Source organism: Asterias rubens, chromosome 11 (assembly GCF_902459465.1).
Source record: "Asterias rubens chromosome 11, eAstRub1.3, whole genome shotgun sequence".
In the NCBI taxonomy this organism is placed as follows: Eukaryota; Metazoa; Echinodermata; class Asteroidea; order Forcipulatida; family Asteriidae; genus Asterias; species Asterias rubens.
In genome coordinates this window covers 8,793,209-8,809,779 of record NC_047072.1, presented here as the reverse complement: position 1 = coordinate 8,809,779, position 16,571 = coordinate 8,793,209, and the positions used below count along the sequence as shown (strand labels likewise).

General features: G+C 39.1%; 1 protein-coding gene across 4 annotated transcripts in view; it reads right to left on the bottom strand.

Annotated features, from left to right (window-relative positions):
- Positions 1 to 564: 564 nt before the first annotated feature.
- The window catches only part of LOC117296788 (relaxin receptor 1-like), a 45,931-nt gene continuing 29,924 nt past the window's right edge, over positions 565 to 16,571 (bottom strand). For 3 of the 4 annotated variants that reach the window (XM_033779838.1, XM_033779839.1, XM_033779837.1), the window contains exons 11-18: positions 16,353 to 16,424; positions 16,098 to 16,169; positions 14,980 to 15,051; positions 11,010 to 11,081; positions 8,596 to 8,667; positions 7,292 to 8,130; positions 6,158 to 6,441; positions 565 to 2,203 (exon numbers count right to left, since the gene is read on the bottom strand). In XM_033779838.1, coding sequence (XP_033635729.1) covers positions 2,057 to 2,203; positions 6,158 to 6,441; positions 7,292 to 8,130; positions 8,596 to 8,667; positions 11,010 to 11,081; positions 14,980 to 15,051; positions 16,098 to 16,169; positions 16,353 to 16,424 — 1,630 coding nt within the window. In that variant the 3' untranslated portion in view covers positions 565 to 2,056. Of the gene's footprint in view, positions 2,204 to 3,803; positions 3,821 to 6,157; positions 6,442 to 7,291; positions 8,131 to 8,595; positions 8,668 to 11,009; positions 11,082 to 14,979; positions 15,052 to 16,097; positions 16,170 to 16,352; positions 16,425 to 16,571 lie in introns of all 4 variants that reach the window. The other variant, XM_033779840.1, reaches the window with a different exon arrangement.

The window sequence follows — 16,571 nt, the reverse complement described above, 5'->3', positions numbered from 1 at the left end:
AGTTTAAAATCCTGTTTTCGTTTCGCTACTAAAAGACATTCAAAATGGTCAACGAAGTGAGTGGCTCTACGATTATTACGATTTACCTTATGCACTGACGGCATCAAACTGTTATCTTAGAGGTAAATACTACGTACGTGCGGCGGACAGGATGTGCCAATGCAATGCGCAACCTTCTAGCCGAGGGCGCCCTACTCACTTTTGACGTCATGGTGAGCGTGAAAGCGCGTCCGCTCTGCCTAAAAATGTGCACTTCAGAAAATGTATGAAACGGTAAAATTTGCATCACCTTGCAACAATATTATAATATGGTAAAACGGCGACTAAAACATTAAAAACGAGCAACCATACGATCGAGCGGCACACATGGTAAGCCAACGTGCAATCGTCATTTTGAACTCCAGCTGAGGGCGCCCTACTCAAATGACGTAATGTGCAGAAGGCACTCCCGACAAAAACACAGCACGGGACATCTTAATTTGAGTGTGCAAAAAAAACAGAATCAAATATTATTCCAGAAACTATTAAATATTTCAGACGTTTCAGGGTATTTTTTAAAGGCCTACTATATTAATGGACATTCGTGTTATTCATTGACTGATATAAAAATCACAAAATTTATTTATTTTATTTATTTCCAGGCAAACAGTACATCAAAGAATAGGCAATACATTGACTACACAGAGAACAAGCCTGCGGATAACCAACAAGCGAAAACAATCACTATCAAAAAGCATTAATGTAGAAACATTTACTTTGTATGTAGTTAGTCCACCAAATGCCGTTCTTCTTGTCAGTGTAAATACCGTTTGCATCAAGTATAATGGTTCAGCCAATTCCAAGTTCACGACAGATAAGAAACCCTTACAGTAATTATACTCACTCTGTGCTACTTTCCCCCGTCCTGGCTCCGCGTGACCATGGATAAAAAGAGGCCAATGGTGTAACATTACACCGTGGTCTAAACACTTGAAACCTAGTGTGACCGTTGCTCTAAATCCCGAGAAATAGCTCATTTCTAGAAGGCTGTCCGATCCAAACCTTGTAGCAGTGTTACAATGTATTAGCTCACTCTACTTCAGCCAGTGTGTTGATTAGTAACACCACCATACTATGAGCAAGTTCGATCAGCGACCATTTTGTCTAGTCAATGTTCCATGGTTACTTATTCATGAAATACATCATGGGTATGGGTACCAGGCAAAATCGCCCAAATGGTCGACAATAGTCAACTTTAGTCTCTTGATCGAACTTGCTCTATGTGTCCGAAGGACGTTTTTGTCCCACTTTGTACAAGGAAGGGTTGAGATGTTTCAGGAATGTACAAAAATATTCAAAACGCTCGTTGCACCCATTTTGAGTATTTCTACTTAAACACATTATAATGGAAAGCTACAACTGTAAAACTGAAGAATGTTTATTATCGATCTTTGATCTGCATGCGTGGATATTGGCAATTAATTGAGGTTTGAAGCAGGCTGATGAAACGTATGAAATCACTTCTTTAAAGCATTCTTAACATTCTTACCAATCATTCAATCTGGATGCGACTATTTTCCCTCAAAAGTCCTTTATCTCACTGGGCTACAGATAGCTCTAATCTTTCCTGGTATACACTCACACCAAACCAAGCAGTGCTTGGGCAGACCATGTAACCTTTGTTTACAAAAAGTGCCCTTGTACATTCCAGTGCGTTTCACGGCAGGCAAGATACTGCATTGATCATATAAAAATAGGACATACATGCCATACATTCCACATCAAGAGTTGTAAAAGAAACAGCTAAAGCAATTCTGAGATGTGCTCCCTTTCATCATATCAAAAGTTGATACAAATCAGACAGTGCAATCTCCATAAAACAATAAATGTTTTATTTTATCGAGCTGTGTACAAAATCATGCCTGCAGGAAGTCCAGGGCTCTGTGGCTCTTCTGCAAACATTGTGATGTCACAAGTCACATGGTCTATGACTCCTGAATATTCATAATCGTAGCAGCATGCAGGGAAACCGGACCCAAAATAGTCACAGTTCCCCCTCCCCACCAACTCCAGCTTTTTAGTCAGCATTGTCGTCATCAGTTACACATCTGCAAGGCGACTTTGGGAGCATCGGATCAGAAGTGGGTAGTTCTTGGTAGTTGTTTTTCTTTGAGTACGATTGGCCCACCGAACCATTGAAAGAGTCCTCGGAGTTCCTCAACTTCTGATTAGGAAAAAAGAAGAAAGATAGTAAATTAAAGAGGCCCAATGCCTTCAAACATCTCACAATTATACTGATTGAAATTGCTTCTTTTATAGCTATTCATCATGCACAGAAACACATAAGCCCGACCTTCTCTTCGAATGCGATACAAATGTTGACGTCAGAAATTCGCAACGAATAGTTTGCATCAGTTGAGATGTGCTGAACTTTGATGAAACCTTCGCGGCGAAAACAGGGCTATGACGTCACAATTCGTATCACATTTGTTTGCATTCACAGGGAAGTATGAACCGGGCTTATCAATGTGATGAATTGAATTAAAGGCAGTGGACACTATTGTTAATTACTCAAAATAATTATTAGCATAAAACCTTGCGTGGTTACTAGTATTGGGGAGAGGTTGATGGTATAAAACATTTTAAGAACGGGCTCCCTCTGAAGTGGAGTAGTTTTCGAGAAAGAAGTAATTTTCCACGAATTTGATTTCGAGACCTCAAGTTTAGAATTTGAGGTCTCGAAATCAAGCATCTGAAAGCACACAACTTCATGTGACAAGGGTGTGTTTTTCTCTCATAGTTATCTTGCAACTCTGATGAGCAATCGAGCTAAAATTTTCACAGGTTTGTTATGTTATGCTGGCTGGATAACAAGTATCACATGAACGTTATATCAAATCAAATTAAATAATCACAATTTAAAGTCACCTGGAAGTGGTTTTTTTTTGTCAAAATAAAGCTTTTGTCACTAAAATATGTGTTTTGATGAGTGGAATATGAATAAACATCTAACTAAGGTTTACAAAAAAATTAGTTTCCATGTTATGTACAAATTTGAAAATAAGCCCGACCCGAGAGGGCGCTGTTCGTGACGTCAATCGAGGCACGATGATTCGCATGCAGTGCCAACACAAGATAGTGACGCTTGGCGCAAGCTAAAAACATGCTCTCAAATATCTGATTATTTTCACGTTAGGCAAATGCTCCTTTAGGTTCGTTACGTCTTTCAAGTACCTTCTTTGACTTCCCCACTAGCTGAAAAAAATTGTTGGGATGGCGTCATGTTTTAGAAAAGAACTTTTCTCTTCATGTCAAAATGTGTAGGGTATTCCTTGTTTTCGAACAAGACGGCTCGAGGTGTTTGCTGCACAGCGCTGGAAAAGACGTCGGACCGGACCACTTTGCAAACTGACCTCATCTTTAGTTGTTTTGCTGCATCCAGCAGCAATACACCTGGTCGACATTGCCGGAAAAATGCAAGGAAAAAACTTTTTCGAAACGTACAAACTCACGACTAGGACTTGAATGTACGTGTGTTCGATGTTCGATCGAGGCAAAGTCTGCCTCGATTGACGTCACAAAAGGGATAGGCGGAGTCACCCCACACAACCTTTCTTTGTTTTTTAAACATATAAATCGTTAAAAACAATTACTCAACAAATTATTTTATTATTCAGAAACATATACTCTAATGTTTGAAGGAAAAACAAATAATATTTCCAGGTGACTTTAAAGATGCATCGCCCGATCTGGTGGTTCAATTTCAGTGATTCGGCATTTAACAGAAGAAAAAAAAACCTCAAACTTGTTTGCATGCTACTTACCGCTTTACCGATTGTGCCTGTGACAAAAGTGTGTAATAAACACGGTGAGCAAGGTGTGTTGGTGTTTAAATACCATACAGTTGGTGCATGTGGGATGCAGGATGGTGATTCGTGGTGTGTTATAAAGAGAGAAAGAATGAGAGAGAAGTGTAAAAAATGATTAAAAACTCAAGCCGTACCCATTAAAGTCAAACATGCATTTAGAATCATATGTCGGTCAGAACATATGGGGTATTGGGTACGCCCTCTTTTTTGGGTAATAACACGTTGGTAATGTTGCCGTTCGCTCGGCGGCCCCAGCGCCTTGGGATGAGCAAACGTATCAAGCACGCTCATTGGTCTATCCAGAAATTGCCCAGTTTCATCATGTATCACACTCACATTGCTATGCACTGCATATCATGACATACTTCCTGGTCAAGAATCTGCCCAAGCTGGTTAGCCCATCCCAACGGTCCTGGATAGACCTGGCCGCTGGGGCCGAGCAAAATGTTGCTGATTCGTTCATATAATCCCAGATGTAGGGACTACCATGGTCAAATAAAGATGACCACGTCTTGTAACATTGTTATATAAATACAACAAAGTGGATTGAGCCCTGGGATCGATTTCGCGACGCACTATACAAGATCGATCTTCTAATCAATCTCAAAATACTGAGCGAAGTGTGACGTCACAGTACAACTTATTACAGCGAGACTGATAACTCGTATAAAAGGGACACGTTGGCTTGGATCTGACGAGTTGGTCTTTGAAAAGCGTTTGTAACCGTATGTTATAATAATGCATCTGGTTAGAAAGATGTTGTAAAAGTAGAGTACAATGATCTAAACAAATTTGCCTCGAATTCGTGGTTTTCGTTTTACTTTGCGAACACGGTCGGCCATTTTATGGGAGTCAAAAATTTGACTCCCTTAAATGGCCGACCGTGTTTGTCGACGAGGTAAAAGGAAAACCACGCAGTTTCGAGGCATATTTGTGTGGATCATTGTATTCTACTTTTACAACATCTTTCTAACCATATGCATTTTATAACAAAGGTTAAACGCTTTATATAAACCAACTCGTCCGATCCAAGGCAACGTGTTCCTTTAAGACGAATCTTGTCACTTTGTGATATCCAGCCCTGATTGAGAAACTCTGCCCCCGTACTTCACCATGCAGTCATTCATATAAAGGTATAAGACGAGCACAGAGATAAATGCTGTACACATTAAAGTCGGACAAATATATAATTACTGTGATAAGTATTATTTTTAAAGATTAACTAAGAAAGCTTAATAGTATAGTTATACGAGTGTCATCAAAATAACGAAAGAGTCTCCCTATACATTGAGGAAGGGAAAAAACACACTAATTAATATTCACCAAAGAAAGAACGAAAGTAATACAACGAAGAGTACTACCCTAAATAAAATAACGGAAAAAAGGACCACCTTGTCACAAATTAGCAACACACTAATACAACAAAAATTCATCAGAAGGGAACTCAAAGATCCCCTCTCCAACCCCAAACCACACGTTTTTAACTTAAACTAATTACATTTTCATCACTACACAAAACAAGCACAGTCAAGCAAACACCATACAGACACCGTCATGACACCGTTCCACAAACAGCATGCACATAAATAGTATACACGCCACTTTATGTGAATTCGCAGTGCACTATCCAACAACGTCATGCAGTACTTATTCACTCATCAGACTTTCTGGACGCTAGATGGCAGCAGACTTACCAGGTGAACACATTAATTTTGGAAATTTTGCACAAACTCAGGTACAAAATTAATGGAAATAATATACCTGGTTAAGTATCTGCTGCCACCTAGTACTTCAAAGTCTCCAATCGTTGAGGTTAAACAAGCGAGGGAGAGCTGAGAAAGAGGTAAATTCTCAACATTGGGTGCGTTCGTTTAGCTTCCCTGGGTCGACCCCGGTGTGTGGCTTTTTTTTCCCCAGGACGAACGTGGGTAATTATCTGCACACGTTCGTCCTGGAAAAAGAAAACGCCACACACCGGGGTCAAACCGGGGAAGCTAATCCAACGCACCCAATAACATATACTTCAGGCCCGAGGCCTCTCATAAGGCATCTAAAAGCACACATTGTGCAAAAGGGTGCTTTTTTTCTTTCATTATTCTCTTGCAACTTCGATGACCAATAAGATAAAAAAAATCACAGATTTGTTATTATTTGTATGTTGGAAACTATCAAGTGAGGATACTGGTCTTTGACAATGCCAATTACCAATGTGTACAGTGCCTTTATTCGGCACAAAAGCGCGAGACTTGCACAGTCTATTAGAGTATGAACAGGGTTTATAATCAAACCCAAATAAAACTTATACCAACCTTGTGTGAGCTCAGCCTCCCGTTCCAGGACCCACCACGAGATTTGGTCGAGATGATCGACAACCTCGTCCCCGAGGTCTTAGACACACCGGAAGATGTTTCATCGACGGACGTGCCGGTGATGTATCCCTTCTTCCGTTGCGTTCTGACAATACCCAGAGGTGCCAGGACTTTCTGTTTGAAGAGGACCGTCGTCATGGTATAGAGAATGGGGTTTAGGGCGGAGTTGATTGGGAGTACAAAGATGGCGAACCACGCGTATACACTCTGTGATACAAGCACACCTACAAAGGAAGATAATAGTAGAATGGTGATTGTTATTGCCGATGGGTATTTAAACTTAAAGGCAGTGGAAACTATTGGTAATTACTCAAATTAATTATTAGCATAAAACCTTTCTTGTTGACGGGGAGAGGTTGATGGTATGAAACACTGTGAGAAAAGGCTCCCTCTGAAGTGCCATAGTTTTCGAGAAAGAAGTAATTTTCCACGAATTTGATTTCGAGACCTCAGATTTAGAACTTGAGGTCCCGAAATCAACCATCTAAACGCACACAACTTCGTGTGACAAGTTTTTTTTTTTCTTTCATTATTATCTCGCAACTTCGATGACCGATTGAGCTCAAATTGTCACAGGTTAGTTATTTTATGCATATGTTGAGATACACCAACTGTGAAGGCTAGTCTTTGGCAATTACCAATAGTGCCTTTAAGGCTTTATTTTGGTAGGCCTACATTTTTTTTTAATCTTTAGACATACACAATAATTACAAGTTGGGCAGGGACTGTCAAGGTTAAAACAAAAGTATAAAACCTGTCATCAAAAGATGTGTAAAACCAGACCCCTGCCAACGATAAAAATATAATTATACAATACAGTCTAGTCTGGTACCTTGTGTGCCCACATGGAATGAGTGACTGTCCGAAAATGCTTTCTGATGCTTCTACGCTTACATGATGGTGACTCCCAAAACTGTGGGCGTGGCACAGTCACCTCGAGTGACGTGAGTACACAATTCGGGACCAGAATAATACACAGCGCCCTCTTTCGGGGCTATTCCACTTTGTTTGGTTTCAACAAGACAAAACAGGCTTCATCGGTCAAACGTGAATACTTTCAACATGCATACTTACCACCGAGGGCAATGAATTTGACGACTATGATCGGCATCCAGCACAGCAAGTCTGTTGCCACAATGAGAGTAAACCTCTTCACCAGGGCCCAGTCTTGGTTCTTCTTGGTCGATCTCATGGCCAGATTGGACTTTCGAATGGTCACGAACATCATGAGGTACGCGTATGAGATGAACATGAAGGCTACGAGGTTGAACACAACGAAGATGACGAGTGAGAACTCCCAACCGTTCGAGAACGGCTGGTCGATCTGTAAGGGTAAGCAGACACCATTGCCTCCATAGTATAAGTCCCCGAAGTATGTCAAGTGCACAAGAGGTAGCGTTCCCAGAGCGATACCAAGCAGCCATAAGAACGCCATAAGGAGACGCGCATGAAGCAGACTTCGATTCTTAAACCGAAAAGGGTGGACGATACTCAGGAATCGATCCATTGTGATGACCGCTAGCGTCATGATTGACACCTCGCTTGAGAGGAGACTAAGGAACCCGCCAAGTTTGCAGATCACACTGGTCCTCCAGGCAAGGTCGTGAAGGATGTACGTCCCTCTGAAGATGACGTCATGGGTGCCGATAATGAGGAGATATAGCCCCATCAAGAGGTCAGCCACAGCCAGGTTCATGATGAAGAATGAGTGCGTCTTCTTGTCCTCTTTGACGAAGCAGCGGGCGAAGAGGACGAAGGCGTTGCCCACGGAGGCAAGGAGAGCCACAAACCAGACCCCGAAGCGGAGAAGGTGATTGGCCAGGAGATTCTCGGCTGTTGAGATGCCGTCACTCTTCGGCATACAGAGCCGGACGTGAGGGGCGTATCCACACAGCGAGAAATGATCGAAGTAGCTGATTGGAGAAAACAAAATAAAGTCACATTAAAATCAGAGCACTGATAGTTTGGCACGAGGGGTTGTAGACATGGGTTTGGGGTAAAAAAAAAACACAAACTGTTTGCAAATTTCCCTGACCTTCCCCTCAACTCCGCCCAAAACTATATAGCTACCCTGATTTTTTCTGTACCAATACGAGAAAAACAAATAATTTCGCGATGGCATTTCAACAAGGTCACTTTGTCCCAATTTTCTATAAATGAAAAAATACCAACAACCTTGGAACGAATGTTACAATTATTTATAAATTAGTGTTCCTTCAAATAAAGTTGTCGGAATAAAATTCTCGTTGGAGTTGCAGGCCCCTATATCAACATTGTTGGTGTCTTGTATCGCAATAATTACAATGACTTCATTCACTGTGACAGTTCAATCCCAGCAGGTTGGACATGCATGTTCTTTTTGTTTTATAAAGACTCACATTTTCTGTAATCTCGTCAACCTGTCAAATATGCGAAGTGGAAGCGATGTGAACGGATTCGTAGTCAGTTTGCTGCAGGTAGAGATAGCAACAGAAGAACAAAACGGAATCATAATCTTAGTTTGAGGGCAATCTCTTGAATAGATTATCAGATTTAAAGTGTACCTCTACAGTTTACTGTAAAGTGCATTTCTACAGTAACTGTTAAGTGTACTTCTACAGTTGTTTGACTAGCAGATACTAAAAAAAAGAAAACATCCACAAAAAACTTACTTCTGAATCTTGATATATTGTATTCTCAACGCTCTTGTTAGAGCCAAACGAGAAGAAAGAAGACAATGAATAAACTTTCAGTTGAAGATAATGGGAGGAAAACCCCTGAAAATTATTTCAGGGAAAACCCCACGCATGTCAGTCAAGGAACTGAAAACCCAAATCAAAGAGCTACTCCAGTAGCTTTTTTCCCTCGTATTGCATCTCTCATCTGGTGCATGTTTCCCTTCATCCTATGATCTTCCATCTTTTAAGAGGAATGTCAATTCCTACCTTCAGCTCCACTGAGTTTCTGCATATCTACGTTTTCTTCCTCTTAGCCCTTAACCTAGAGTGGCTTTTAGTCTTGTTTTGGGCGACTTGCTTTAAAAAATAATAAAAAAATCCACATAGTGCCCCCGGTGGGATTCGAATCGGGGTCCCAGAGTTGAAAGGCGAGGTGCTCTGCTTTAGCTAGAGGCACTTTCTGTTGAAGGAGCACAAATTGTTTTTCAATGATAAGTTTTTAACCCAAACTATTTGAATCTGAGAACTATTGATTCTTACTAAGTCTGAGGTATGGTGTCCTTTTGCAAATGTTGCGGCAAGAGATGCGGTTTGTACCTGAGTCCTGTCACCTCACTATTATACAAGACTGGTGAAATATTGTGTTGTCGTTCAGCTAGTTTGTTAGCTAGGAGAAACTGTATTCAGCTAAAACTTTCACTGTCAATTTTCGTTTAATATTTGTGAATATAAATCGGCGTTATGTTCACACATGACCTACCTTTAAACTTAATCAATTGTATTAAGCCCCGCTTGGCAAAGGTAAATACTATCAATTTTGTTCCTAGAAAACACTGTTGTTTTGTTATTAATCTTGCTTATAATATAAGCCAATTTCTGTTATTTAGTTCATATTCTGTCAGTTCCCTTATAATTATTCCGTTTAGGGAAAAGCCTGAAGTAATGTTGCGTCAACCCCTTGATATTTGATTATTGTATTGTTAATCTCAAGCAACGCACCACGAGGGAGCTGACAACGAGGTAATAACAAATCAATTTTATAAATCTATTTTGTCATTAAGTTTGTTCGGGATCGTCAAGTAGAAGTCATACAAACTATTTTGTTAATCTGCCGTATTGCCTTTATGGAGTTGTATATTTTGTTTGTACAAGTGACTCAACATCGGGACTCGTTATGGGGGCAAGTGTGTTTTCTTCACGCGTATACCTTTGGGTTTTGAACCGTTTGATTGTTGTACTCTTATAAAAATGTAATTGTTTACATTATTCAATTAACATGTGGTCTTCTGAGATATGGGGGCGAATTTGTCAACGCAGGAAGAATAAATAGGAAAACACAATCTGAGAAGCACTACCGCGGTAATGCTTCTAATATTATATGAAATATTAGGATAAAAAGTGACATTTCCCCCCAAAACCGTGTACTTTATAGAAGTGAAATAATTACGCCTAATTGATGCTGGGCTATCTTACCACGTAATTTGTTAAATGCGTTTAATTTTCAAAATCATTTTCTAAACGTTTACAGACCCTTAATAAAAGCTGTACGTTTGACCAAAATGGTCCCAAAATAAACAAATACGAACGAGACAGGCATGCATGATCTCTGATGAGATACATAGAGACAATTGATTATTACTGGTAAAACAAAATGCATTTAAAACATCTGCATCTCCTCCACGGAATACGTGTTCCTTACAGACGGGTACTCTTTGACACTGGACACTATTGGTAATTGTCAAAGACCAGCCTTCACAGTTGGTGTATCTCAACATATGCATAAAATAACAAACCTGTGAAAATTTGAGCTCAATCGGTCGTAGAAGTTGCGAGATAATAATGAAAGAAAAAACACCCTTGTCACACGAAGTTGTGTGCTTTCTGATGCTTGATTTCGAGACCTCAAACTCTAAACTTGAGGTCTCGAAATCGTATTCGTGGAAAATTACTTCTTTCTCGAAAACTACATCACTTCAACTTGTTTCTCACAATGTTTTATACTATCAACCTCTCCCCATAACTCGCATTCAAGAAAGGTTTTACGATGATAATTGTTTTGAGTAATTACCAATAGTGTCCACTGCCTTTAAAGGTATAGTAACGTGTAAACTTTTGATTTGTTGAATGCAACTTACAGTGTTTGAAGCTTTGTCATTCCGTCGAATGCTCCTTCTTCAAAACGTCGTATACTGTTGTTCCGTAAGGTCCTGTAAGTTAGACAAATAGTTTTTGAATCAAACTCTATAGACTCTTCTCATGCTTCCGCCATCTTGGTCATGTTCCTCGTATCGGATAATAATAATGAATGCTTATAATCATTTAGAAAAATGGAACCAGACAATGTTGTTCTTCCAGCCTCGGTTTGGTAACATTGCTATCAATAGGGGGAAACTCAAGTTAGCTACACCATGTAAAGGTCTATTACACAGTATCTTTTAATTTTGAACGCACAATTTAAATTTCGTGTTCTCTTTAGTTATTTATAATTATGTGCAGTTTGCGGTATCGCCATGTATACATCTCTGTTAAAGGAACACGTTGCCTTGGATCGGTCGAGTTGGTCTTTGAAAAGCGTTTGTAACCGTTTGTTATGAAATGCATATGATTAGAAAGATATTTTGAAAGTAGAATATAGTGATCCACACAAGTATCGCTCGAAATTGCGTGGTTTTCCTTTTACCTCTTCGACAAACACGGTCGGCCATTTATGGGAGTCAAATTTTTGACTCCCATCACTGGCCGACCGTGTTAGTTCGCAAAGTAAAAGGAAAACCACGCAATTTCGAGGCAAATTGGTGTGGATCATTGTATTCCACTTTTAAATCATCTTTCTAATCATATGCATTTAATAGCAAACGGTTACAAACGCTTTTCAAAGACCAACTCGACCGATCCAAAGCAACGTGTTCCTTTAAGTAGTATTGGTTCTGGATAGAGCCGGTGGTTGACAATTCAACGTTTCGTTCAGTATACTATGATCGTCTTCAGGAGGAACCGCTGGGTTGGCAACCAACGGTTCATTTAGGAATCAACACACAAACTTAAACTAGTTTCAAATCCAACTTATTTAATACTTGTAGTTTATTTAATAATAGTTTTTTTCCACAGCGTCATGACGTCAATGCCCGAGGGCTTGATAAAATTAACCAAAACCATAGAATAATTTTTCCCAGCTAAAAGGAACAATATTGACAACTTTACTTTAATTCCGAGTCATCCGGGTTGCTTTAAGGGGAAAGTCCATAAGTGTTTGTTGTGAAGATTATTATAAACTCCCTATTGACTTGTCAATAAAATTACCTCACTTTTCATAATGAACAATAGCCCCACGAAGAAAGATATAATGTTACCTTTGTCAGAGATTTTGTGTAGGTTAGTATCAGGCTTATTTCAGTTGCGGAGATCAAGTACTCTCAAGTGCCATTTTCCCAACTTCGACAGCTTTTCAGACGGAACTGTTGATCCGAAGGAGCTGTAGATAGCAGCTTCGTAACTATTTAGCTTTAAGATTATAGTGTGTTTAGCTTATTTGTTTGTCTTTTCTGCTATAATTTTTTTTTTATTGTGATAATCCATACAGTTGAACCACATAACGCCATCTTGATCTGATCCCTTTTCGATACTACATGTAAAAATGTTGTTGTGTGGTTTTTGAATACTTGTTCTGTATTTTGTTTTCTTTTCTTTCATACCTACATATACGAAGATTAATAGTTAACTAACTTTTTAAATACATGTATGCCATTTGTCGGCGGGGTCTGTGAGGCATTTCGCTTTGACGATTTTTTTTTCTTCTTTTTCATTTTGCATTTGCTTTACCCTGCCAAAAAATAAAATTGTTTTGAAAGTTGCTTATAAGGTGAAGGATGACCTCAAAATGGTCGCCAATCCACAGCATTTTGTTATCCCTGTTTTATTGTTTCAAGGGGGTTATTAAAGAGACCGGACACATTTGGTAATTGTCAGGGACAAGTCTTCTCACTTGGTGTATCTCAACACATGCATAAAATGACAAACCTGCGAAAAATCGAGCTCAATTGGTCAAGTTGCGAGAGAATGGAAGAAAAAAAATACCCTTATCGCACGAGTTGTGTGCTTTCAGATGCCTTGAATTCGAGACCTCAGCTGGGGTCTCGAATTCAATTGAAATATTTAGTGAGAAATTAACTTCTTTCTCAAGAACTACGTCACTTCAGAAGGAGCCGTTTCTCACAATGTTTTATACTATCAACAGCTCTCCATTGCTCGTTACCAAGTGTCAGTTTTTATTTTTTCAATTATAACCAATAGTGTCCAGTGGCTTAAAAAGAAAGTACACGTTTGGTAATTGTCAAATATCAGTGTTCTCACTTGGTGTATCCAATCATAACCATAACATTACAAGCCTGCGAAAATTGGGGCTCAATCGGTCATCGAAGTTGCGAGAAAATGATGAAAGAAAAAAACACCCTTGTTGGACGAATTTGTGTGCTTTCAGATAGGAATAAAAGACTTCTAGCTAGAAGTCTTTTATTATTTGAGTAAGAAATTACCTCTTTCTCAAAAACTATATTACTTCAGAGGGAGTCGTTTCCCACAATGTTTTATACTATCAACAGCTCTCCAATGCTCATTACCAAGTCAGTTTTTAAGTTAATATTTGTTTTGAGTAATTACCAAACGTGTACCTTCCCTTTAAAGAAAAAAGGAATACAATTCAAGAGAAAAACACCCGTTGGCTACCACTTACTCTGTTAATCTCAGAACGTGGCTATACTACTGAGTCCCCGATATCTTTTAATGAGATTTAGCGTATTATCAGCTTCTAAACCCACGCCAAATCATCTTGATTCAAGGACTCTCACAAAAAAAAATATATAAATAATATAAAATGATGACTTGTACGTGTAGCAGAGAAGGTTGAGTTTAGCCGTAGGAAATAATCTGTTTACTATTAAGTAAAAATGGTGAGAGAAATATGTTGAATCTTTTGAGTTTGAACAGTAAGACCTTAATTTTTCCCCCTGTTTTTTCCTGTTTTTTAAAAGTTTATTTGTATTATGCTCAAGCAGGTATAAAGTATTAAGTATAAAGCATGGTAATTTAGGTTTTCACTCAGTTACACCGATGTGTGTTAGCACTGTATACTCAGCTAGCACTTTCCCTGAGTTATGTGGAAAAAAAAATCCACAAGCATATTACTCGGGTGAGATTTGAACCCAAGACCATTGCAATTCTAGAGCAGATGTCTTACCACCGAGACTACCGAGACTGCCCGGTAGCATAGGGGCAGTTCGAATCCTATATTTTACCAGCGGGTTTTTAAGCAGTTGAGTTAACACTGCTAACACACATCGCTTTAAGGGTAGAAACCAACATTAATAAGCGCTGGGTATTGCTTCCACGTTCAACTGCTCACGAATATGTAAGTCAGAGCGATGACTAGCTTACATGTTTGAATTTATATACATGTATTATGTAGATTATGTGATAAGTTGGTGGGGTAGTGCTTTCTGCTCTACCAGCCAGGTATCTGATTGATGATACCAAAGCCTACATTCGTATGGACTGTAAAGGGGGTAACCCTGTTCCAGCTCCCAGGAGTGGGTGGCAACAGCCCCTGGAAACAAAATAAATTGTAGCCCACAACTTGAAGTGGCCTTCTTGGTGAATACATTTAAAGGCAGTGGACACTATTGGTAATTACTCAAAATAATTATTAGCATAAAACCTTTCTTGGTGACTAGTAGTGGGGAGATATTGATGGTACAAAACATTGTGAGAAACGGCTCCCTCAGAAGTGCCATAGTTTTCGAGAAAGAAGTCATTTTCCACGAATTTGATTTCGAGACCTCAAGTTTAGAACTTGAGGTCTCGAAATCAACCATCTAAACGCACAGAACTTCGTGTGACAAGGGTGTTTTTTCTTTCATTATTATCTCGCAAGTTCGATGACCGATTGAGCTCAAATTTTCACAGGTTTGTTATTTTATGCATATGTTGAGATACACCAACTGCGAAGGCTAGTCTTTGACAATTACCGATAGTGTCCACTGCCTTTAAGCCAACAACACTGTTTTGTTTATACTGTACATGTTGATGATTTGGTATTGAATCAGTACTTACAGCAACACCAGGTTGGTCAAGTTGTGAAACACACCTCGTGTGACAGCAGTCAGCTTGTTATCGGCCAACATTCTGCAAATGAAAAATGAAGTATAAATACAAATGTTGGCAACAAATTATATATACATTTTTTTTTCTATATGAAACGAACGATGGTAGATTCTTTTAAGGCCCAAAATGTTGCCCAAACTGATAACAAATCACAAACAATTGATATACTGGGTGCGTTCGTTTAGCTTCCCTGGGTCAACCCCGGTGTGTGGCGGTTGTTTTTTCGTGGGTAATTATCTGCACACGTTCGTCTTGTAAAAAAAAAAACGCCACACACCGGGGTCGACCCAGGGAAGCTAAACGAACGCACCAACTGAATTCTATCGCACGATAACATTTAAAGTCACCTGGAAGTGGTATAAACAGCTAACTAAGGTTTTAAAAAATCAGTTCTTATGTTATTTACAAATTTAAGAGTACACCCCGACCCGAGAGGGCGCTGTTCGTGACGTCAATCGAGGCAGACTTTGCCTGTAATGCGTAGAGTAAACACAATTGCAAAGTACAGGTACGAACCAAGTCGTGAGTTTGTAAGTTTCAAAAACAAAAAAAAAATCCGGCAATGCCGACCAGGTGTATTGCTGCTGAATGCAGAAAAACACTTTTTGAAATGTACCAACTCACGACTTGGACGTACATGTACTTTGCACGTGTGTTTACTATACGCATTGCAGGCAAAGTCTGACTCGATTGACGTCACAAAACGGGTAGGCGGAGTCAGCCCCCCAAACAACTTTATATATTTGTTTAAACATATAAATCGTGACAAACAATTACTAAAAAAATGTTTTATTGTACGTAAGCATATACTCTTATGTTTGAAAGAAAGGAAAAAATAATTATATTTCCAGGTGACTTTAATTTAAACTGTGAGAATAATATAGCGATTCGGGGTCAATTTCGAACTAATTAATTTAAATAATGTTAATGCTAAACTGTTGACGTTCAATTATTCTGATGGTACTTGAATCATTAATACAACAAAGCGTTCCAATTCAATTTAACGAGCAGAGTGCGTTGAATTCAATGAGTTTTTGTTGGAGTTGTCCGGGGGAACCTTTACTTACAAAGTAGTTAGCATCTCATTTGTAGAGAAGGCGCCTTTTTCTATATTGCTGATATCGTTTCTTTGGAAAGATCTAGAAAAAAAGGAGAAAAAAAGTGTGACAGAAATTGCATTAACAATGCACGGAAATCAGTATATCGCAATCCAATAATAATTTCAATTGGTCCAAATATCAAGTGTCAATATCAAAGATAATTAGATGAGAACGGAGGGGAAGTTAAGATAAAAATCTATTCCAATTCCAAAATTTTCTTACATCCAGTTGAGATTCCACAGTGGCCTCAGGAGGGATGCTGGAATCGAAGACAGTCTATTTTCAGAAAAATGTCTATGAAGGAGAGAGGAAAGAGATTATTTTAGATATAGAATCATTGTTCAAGTGACTCGTTACATATACAGCAACAACATCAATAACGACTAGACAAGCGCACAACTACAATTACGAGAACAACAACTACAACAACAACAACAACAA